Source organism: Chiloscyllium plagiosum, unplaced genomic scaffold (genome assembly GCF_037043375.1).
Source record: "Chiloscyllium plagiosum isolate Xiang-an unplaced genomic scaffold, Cpla_swu_hap1 HiC_scaffold_29, whole genome shotgun sequence".
In the NCBI taxonomy this organism is placed as follows: domain Eukaryota; kingdom Metazoa; phylum Chordata; class Chondrichthyes; order Orectolobiformes; family Hemiscylliidae; genus Chiloscyllium; species Chiloscyllium plagiosum.
In genome coordinates this window covers 33,879,373-33,887,758 of record NW_028270167.1, presented here as the reverse complement: position 1 = coordinate 33,887,758, position 8,386 = coordinate 33,879,373, and the positions used below count along the sequence as shown (strand labels likewise).

Sequence of the window (8,386 nt, the reverse complement as noted above, 5' to 3'; positions counted from 1 at the left end):
TGGTGAAACTGGATTCACTGGAGCATTTCGAAAGTTCAGGACAATTTACTTGTTAATGTGCCAGCAGTCAGGACAGGGTCATTCATCTCAATGACATGGAAACCATCTCCAAAAGTAAACACACATAAAAGTTGCTCAAATGATTTTAGTGCTGTTTACTTACAGCAGTGTGCGTGGTTATTCAGAAAGTTGAATGTTTGGCTGCCATAGGCAGAAGGACTTTTCACGTAATTCTAGAATGATGGAAATTTACAGCACAGAGAGAGTCTATTTGACCCATTGCTGCCTGTGCTGGTTGATAAAAAGCCATCTAGTTCTAATCCACTTTTCAGTTCGTAGTTGCTAACCTTGTAGGTTGCAGGACTTCAAGTTCATATGCAAGTCTTTTTTAAATGTAATGAAGGTTTGTGTATCTATCGCTCATTCTGGCAGAGAGTTCCAGGCCATTAGCTTTCATTGGAGGTCTTCAGGATATTTGTGTTTGATTTCTAAAGACTTCAGGGCAATACTGGTCAGTTGGCAATTGCTATACAGATAATTTTTTTTAAAGAACTAAAATATAGTTTATTCATTAAGATTTGTAAAATATAGTCTAGATTTTACTGTCACTATAATAGAGATGGTTGATTTCAGTGCAGTGTGTTAGGTGCCTCAGTACACCTGCCGTTTTAGATAGTAGATATTGTGGAGTAGGTGGTAAGTTATTTGCCACAGAACTCAAAGCCTCCGTAATCACACATTTATATGACTTATCCAATTCAGATTTTCTAGTCAATGGTAACCCTCAGGATGTTGATGTGGATGGAAATGTTGTTATGTCAAGGGGAGATAGTTAGATTCTATATTGTGGAGATGGTTATTACCTGGTACTTGAGTGCTGTTCATCTGTCCATCTTGTCAGGTCTTGCTGCATGTAAAAATGGACTGCATCATTGTCTGAGGTGTTTGAAATTGTCCTGAATATTGTGCATCATTGTACACCAGTCAGCACACCCACTTCTGACTTTATCTTGGAGAAAAGGTCATTGATGAAGCAACTGAAGTACTTTTTGAGGAGTTGGGACTGAGATGATTGACTGGCAGCAACCATAACCAACTTCCTTTGTGCTGACTATAACTGAAGACAACAGAGAGATTTCCCCCTGATTCCCATTGACTCCAGATTTTCTAGAGCTCCTTGATGTTACACTCAATAAAATACGGCTTTAATGGCACTCTCTCCTCACCTCTGGAGTTAAACTGTTTGGTCCATATTTAGACTGAGGCTGTAATGATAGCAGGAGCTGAGTGCCTCTGGCGGAACCCAAAGTGAACACCTATCAGCAGGTAATTCTGTGTAAGTACCATTTGAAAGCATTTTCAATTACACCTTCAATCACAATAGTTTCCAGTCTCTCTGTTTACCGATGTGGAAGGCCCTTAGAAAGGGTGTTTCCCCATCGGGCCTTTACAACAGCTGCCCTAGTGTATCTCTCATCCCCTTGTCCTAGACCTCAGAATGTGTTATGGACCAGACCAGATGCCCTCAAAATACTTTAAGAACGTAGCCTAGGCCCTAAATTTTCTTACTTTAAAGGGAGATGTGAAATGCATGTTCCAGACATGATGCGACTGGTCAAGTTGCTTGATATTAAGCAAAACACAACTTGTTTAAACTCTATCGTCAAAATACAAACAAAAGAAAGAGGAATTTAGAATAACTTGACTATAAGAAAACTTCATTGAATAATCGATACAGTGCCTATTACTGATGAACTAATCCAATATAATAATATCCCATAAATGCATCCTTTGACAAAACGGTAAATTCAGATAAAGATTCTCACGTGCAGTTCTCCAATCCAGGGGCAAACAACATCAGGAGAGATTTCAGAGAGAGTTGCAGTTAGGAATCAATCACTGAAGCTCCAATTCTTCTGGGACCTTCTGACTGCTAAAGCTAAACAAAAAATCTAGAAAAGTGAGCACAGGCCACTCCCATTCGAGCTGCTTCCATTGTTACAACCTTTAGGGAAAAAAACCTAAGTTATTTACTTTGCCTGTCTCCTATAGCCACTTTGTAATCTCTGGTTTTGTCACAACTTTTAAAAAAAAAACCAGGACAAAATAACCTTTTTAAACTGACAGCATCATCACAAATGTTATTGACAGTTCTCCACTCTGGAAACATTTGGGATGACCAAACAATGTACTGAGTGGCTTGTAGTTGATGGCTATGTTGATGTATATCCCTGGGAACAGCCAGCAGAGCAGATCTTTATGTGCTATGGAGCTGCTTGGGATGGACTTCAACAAAAAAACACTATTTATTGGTTCAGGCCTGATCAAAGGCACATTCCAGAACAAGCTTGCCAATAGTCTATTCTCCCTGAGAGCAACGTGCTGAGTCATGAAGATTCTGGTCCTAGTGAAGAATCTGATGCAGAGGACACTTCTCACTACCAGTCAAGTTTCACCATGATGCATGTTTAAAAGTTCTGGCAATGAGCCACCGTAATTATCTAGGACTCTATGTGCAGACCACTGTCTGAGGAACAACTGCATTTTCTGCAAAACCTTTTCATGAGGGATTGCATGATTCAACTATGTGATACAATCCATCCCAAACTGATCAAAGCTAACCTTTGTAAACCTGAGACAGATAGAACCTCAGCATGTATTGGCACTTTGTGCACTGAGGGTCTATGTGAAGTCTGATGCAGCCACAAACAGGTCATCAGGTTGAGGGTAACACTGTGTATGTGTTTGCCCCTTTATCTAGAGAATTGGTCATCCAGACACAATGGATTTTCAATCTCCAGATGGTTCAGGTCACCACTAATGGAGTGCTTGAACCAAACAAGTTTGCTACAAAACACATTGGGATGTGTTGAGAATGTGTAACGCTCCATATGAAAGCAGGTTGTGCTCTCTCATTCAGTCTAGTTAACACCACACACCTTCACCTGGAGACATAACCACATTGGTGGGGTAGTGGGCAGGGCTGGGAGTTGATAAATGCGAAGACAAATTCTGGTATTTTGTTCAATATAAAGGCAAGATTACAATCAATACCTTAAAAGAAAGGCTCTAACTCTGCCCATGACGTTTTCAGATATTTATTATTCTAAATGTGTTATACATCGTCTCCTAACTATATAAAGCCTAGAGTCCAGAAACAAATCAGTCAAATGTTGTTCTGTACTTGTGTTCATGCTCCAGAGGCTTTTTTTTTTACCTTTCGTCATATAACTCAATCAACTATACCTTTACTTCTCTCACTCTCGTTTGTTTATCTAGCTTCCCTTAAAGGCATCCATACCATTCACATTAACTATTGTGTATGGTGGAAAGTTCCATTATCTCACTGCTGTATGGTGAATAATGCTTCTTACAAATGGTTCATTGGATTTATCAATATCTATCTTACATTGATATAACTGTTTTATGATGTTCATTGCATTGTGCCAGAGAACTTGTTGCAATACCTTATCAGTTGCTTTCTATTATGACATTTACACTTTGGAATCTGTCACTGGGGAGTAGTATGATGGTTATATGACTGGGATGGTGTTTCTTTTGAAATTCTTTGATAGATTTCGAGATTCCAAGGTAGAATTCACACACCAGTTGTTAAAATGTATACATTAACCTAAATGACACCATTCCAAAATCATCTTTGCAGAGTTTATGGTTCCAATTAAGTTCAATGGACCTTTAAAACCACCAAAGCCTTTGTGCTGTTTACCAGGATAACCAGCCTGGGTCATTTTACCAGAGGCAGAATGGAAGGTGACCTTGTCCACAGCAGCTAGCTGGGTCTGTTAAAGTCTTTCCTATTAGAATCACAGAATCCATGCAGTGTGGGAGCAGACCATTCAGCCCATTGAGTCCACACTAAACCTCTGAAGAGCATCCCTTCCAGATCCACCCTCGACCTTAATCCTGTTACCCTACATTACCTATGGCTAATCCACTTGGCCTGCACATCCCCAGACACTATGGACAATTTAGCATGACCAATCCACCTAACCTGCACATCTTTGGACTGTGGGAGGAAACCAGCACACCCGGAGGAAACCCATGAAGATACAGGAAGACAGAGTCACCCGAGGCTGGATTCAAACCCAGCTCCCTGCTGATGTGATGCAGCAGCACTAATCACTGAGTCACTGTGTTGCTCCACTTTATTCTGGCTTATTGTCAGAGACTGGAATTTTTTTGGTCAGCTGAAGGGAGGTCTTAAGAAACAGAATAGCTGGAGATTTCCTCCCAGTGGCAGAATGCAGGCAATGCTCCGGGCAGCCTGAGGGGCAGTACTGGTCTCTTTCTGTTTCATTGTAGCTGCAGGCCAACTCATGGAGAGTTAATAGTGGCCTGGCAGTTCAAGGGAGGTTTAGAATTAAACTAGTTGGAGAGGTCTCTTGTGATATAGCAGGTTTAAGTCTCATCTGCTCTTGATATCTGCCTTAACATACCACAACAGGATCACTAAAAATAGTTGGAGGGGCGCCCAATCTCTTACTTAACTGGAAAGGCAGCCTGGCAAAAGTGAGGACGAAGCGAAAGTGAGGACTGCAGATGCTGGAGATCAGAGTCTAGATTAGAGTGGTGCTGGAAAAGCACAGCAGTTCAGGCAGCATCCGAGGAGCAGGAAAATCGACGTTTTGGGGAAAAGTCCTTCATCCTAAAGGAAAGGCAGCCTGCTGCTTCTTCAGTGCTGGAGGGCCTCCTGTTGGCTATTGAAAGTCAAGGTTGACTAATGTCCTTTAGAGAAGGAAATCTGCCTTCCTCACTTAGTCTGGCCTAGAAGTGACTCCAGACCCACAGCAATGTGGTTGACTCTTAAATGCCCCCTGGATAATTAAGGATGGGCAATAAATGGTACAGCCCTTGATGCCCCACTTCCCATGCATGAATAAAAAAAAAAAGAGCAATGGGGTAGATGGAAGAGTGCAGTTGAGGCCACAATCAGATCAGACACCATCACAACTTAAATGGTGAAATAGTCTTAAAGGACTAAATGGCTTCTACATCTTTCTGTCCACAAAAAAAGATCCTGAGCTTCCAGTTGCCTGCCATTTCAACATCCCACCCTGTTCCCTGGCCACCCCCTCTGTCTCAGGCTTGCTGCAGTGCTCTAGTGAAACTCAGCACAAGCTGGAAGAACGGCATCTCATTTTGCATTTGGGAATTCTACAGCCTTCAGGACTCAATATCGAGTTCTACAATTTTGGGGCTTGAGGCACCTCATCCTGCTGCCCCACCCACCATGTCCTTACCCCATCCCCTACACGCCAGGCCTTGTTACCGCATGGTCTACTATTACACACAACCCATTGTTAGAAGTGAATAGTCCCCATAAGTAGCTATTCATTCTCCTAGAGACAAAAAAAACCTGCAGATGCTGGAATCCAAACCAGATTACCTGAAACACTGACTTCTCCACCTCCTGATGCTGCCTGGCATGCTGTGTTCTTCCATCTTTCTGCTTGTTTACCAATTATTCTCCACGGCAGATCATTATCCATTCCTTTTTCTGTCTGACCATTCTTCTCTCTCTTTCAGCTCTATTCCAACCTATCATTTACTGCTTACCCCCACACTTCACCCTATCTTCTGCATTAGAAAATGACAGTTTCCTAGCTACCATCAGTTCTGAGGAATGGTCACTGAACCTGAAACGTTAACTCTGATTTCTCTCCATAGGTACTGCCAGACTTGCTGAGTTTTTACAGCAATTTCTGTATTTTGTTTCTGATTTCCAGGGCCCACAGGTCTTTTGGGTTTTATATACATCATTTTTTTTTGGTTTCAGAGACCACTGGCCATTCTTAATGTAATTCTGAATCTCTCTGTGGTCAACTCATTGGAAAATTTGTGGAAAATCACAACCAGCTGACTATACCTATCTAATGTGGAACTGTGATTCCATTTAACTCTGGCAGCTGTGTCTTAAACCCCATTGGGAGAATCCTGCTCTTCTGCCATATTCCAGTGGTAAAGCTGTCATGTTGCTGTCCGTTGGAGCATTGTTCAGTACAATGTTCATGATAGAAAACAGTAGTTTAAACAATGCAGAAAATGCCCCGTAAGTATTGCACAGGACCTATATCGTAACTGGTACCAAATCTCGTTTCCCCAGAACCTTGCGCAGGTTGACCTATAACCTCGTTTGGTTTCAGTTTTCTAGCATTTTGTAATATAGGTGGACCTACTGAACCTTGGTTCAGTATCTCTTCATTTTTGAATTCTCCCGTTCAAATCCCTGTGGCTATAATCTCTACCTGAAACTTTTTCTTAAAACCCTCTATGACCCCAGGTCCTACAATACTGATCTCTAGCAATTTTTTTTTGTCTTGACTTAAATTATAGACTGCAATAAAATTCGACTTCTCTCCACACAATGTTCCACTTTGGGGAGCCTCAGTACAATGTCAATACACTTAAATTTTCTTTATGTTTCTTCCAAAGTGCACTTTAATAAAGTTTGTCAAAAAAAAGTTTCAATTGATTATTACAATATTCGCAGTAAAAGTCAGCGCTATACCCAGTCGATAAGAATAGACCTACAATTGACAAAATATATTCTATGGCAGATTTACAACCTGAGGGCAAAAAGTAGGCCCATATTTCACTGATGTGCTTCTTTACATTTTCAATACTGTTGTCTTACAACGTGCATTCTTTGTTAATATTTTGACTTTTTATTTCAAAATATACTTCATAAAAATGTCATGTTAATATTTTGATTGTATTAGAGTTTGCAGTTTATATCTTCTGCCACTGGGGGCGGTACCCCCAACCAGTTTCAATTCTGGAATTTGCTTCCTTACCTTTAAGTCCGTCTTTAAAACCGATCTCTGACTAAAATTCGAGTTAGCTGCCTGTAATTGTGTGGCAAATGTTGTCTGATTGAGCAGGCTTCGAATCTCCCGAAGGGCGCTACATAAATGCAGGTCGCTCCTTTCGCTCTGCAAATTAGCAAATGCATTGGAAAATTTGCATTTTGGGCATGTCTCTGAGAATCTGGAGGACGGGGGAAAGGGGTGTTGGAGCTGACAGCTTTGGGGTTGGAACTCCAGTGAGCGTCAGTCGGACGGATGAGGAAGTAGTGGAGTAAGCTGGGTTGGCGTCTGCCTCGCCAGTGGATATGTGCGTGTGTGTGTGTGTATCCGGCTCCGGATCCTGCCCGGGGAATAAGCGGATGGGGTGATACCGGCAATTCCCCCTCTTCCCCAACCCTATGGGAACCAGCAGCACCGGGCATAACCCCCCGGCGGGGGAGCTCAGTCCGCCCCTGGAGGCGTGGACTTGTGGCTACTGCGGGAAGGACTCATTCTGCGCTCAGGGTAAGAGACACAGACCGACAGAGAGAGAGGTGCTGGGGGTACAATCCCGGTGAAAAGTCTGGTCAACAGGACCAGGACCGTGTGTGGGAGTTACAAGCCAAAAAATATGGACGAGCAATCGTTACACCTAATTGTATCTGTTCACTTGATACTTTGTATTTTGAAACAAACACAATGTATCCAACCACTGTATCCAACAACTGAAAGTGAAAATGCTCCAGTCACTGTTGGCTTGCTGGCATGGATATGCCCTTGTTGTTAAGATTCTGCCTATATCATGCTAATGACACCAGGTTGTCGGTACCTAGGGCTTGCGGACCTGTTGATTTCAGTTGCCACAAGACAGGATGCGTTCTTCACCTTTTCCTGGTGCTTTTCTTCAGACTGTCCTCTTTGTTTTGGCATCCGTTTCAGGGTAGGAACTGAAGTCTGCAGTGACTTTCGCCCATAGTTCGAGTTCTTTTTTTTCACTCTCTCTCTGCGAAATGCCGAGAATATTTTCCGTGTTTTCTTTTGTACTTATTTATTTTTATTTTTGCCCAGGTTTCCATGAGAACGTGCTTTTTTTTTGTCGCGAGAGTAAACGCGAATGACGGTTTATGGCGTTCCACTGACATTTGCTGGTTGTATTTCAACTATGGGTTGAAGTAATGAAACATTATTTCAAAGCAGTGGATTTGCATCGTTGGTATGTTTGGATTACTCCAATTGTGGTTCTATCTTGTCCCCCCCCCCAGCTTTGAGAGCTGTAGAGTTTCAGTGTGGAGTGAGGCTTGGTTGGCAGTCATATAAGTAGTGCCCTCGCTGAGCCCTGAACAGCAGTTTTGGTGTTCGTTTCTGTCTAATACTGTCGCCTGTCACGCTCTATTCTCCTAATGTCCTGATTTTTTTAAAAATCTGAAGTTGTGGGGCCATTATCATTTGTTGCAATGGCCAGATGCTGATAAATCTTAAAAAAAAATGTATCTTTTAAGGCAGAGCTGTGGAGATTTATGTTTTTTTCTCTGAGGGTTGCTAATCTGTGGAATTCTCTTCCTCAGACAGAGGAGAGGCTT

General features: G+C 42.1%; 1 protein-coding gene across 3 annotated transcripts in view; it reads left to right on the top strand.

Moving 5' to 3' along the window:
* The first annotated feature begins 6,448 nt into the window (after positions 1–6,448).
* LOC122540728 (arginyl-tRNA--protein transferase 1-like) overlaps positions 6,449–8,386 on the top strand; it is a 66,289-nt gene continuing 64,351 nt past the window's right edge. For 2 of the 3 annotated variants that reach the window (XM_087976475.1, XM_043676864.2), the window contains exon 1: positions 6,449–7,331. In XM_087976475.1, coding sequence (XP_087832601.1) covers positions 7,226–7,331 — 106 coding nt within the window. In that variant the 5' untranslated portion in view covers positions 6,449–7,225. The remainder of the gene's footprint in view (positions 7,332–8,386) is intronic. The other variant, XM_087976476.1, reaches the window with a different exon arrangement.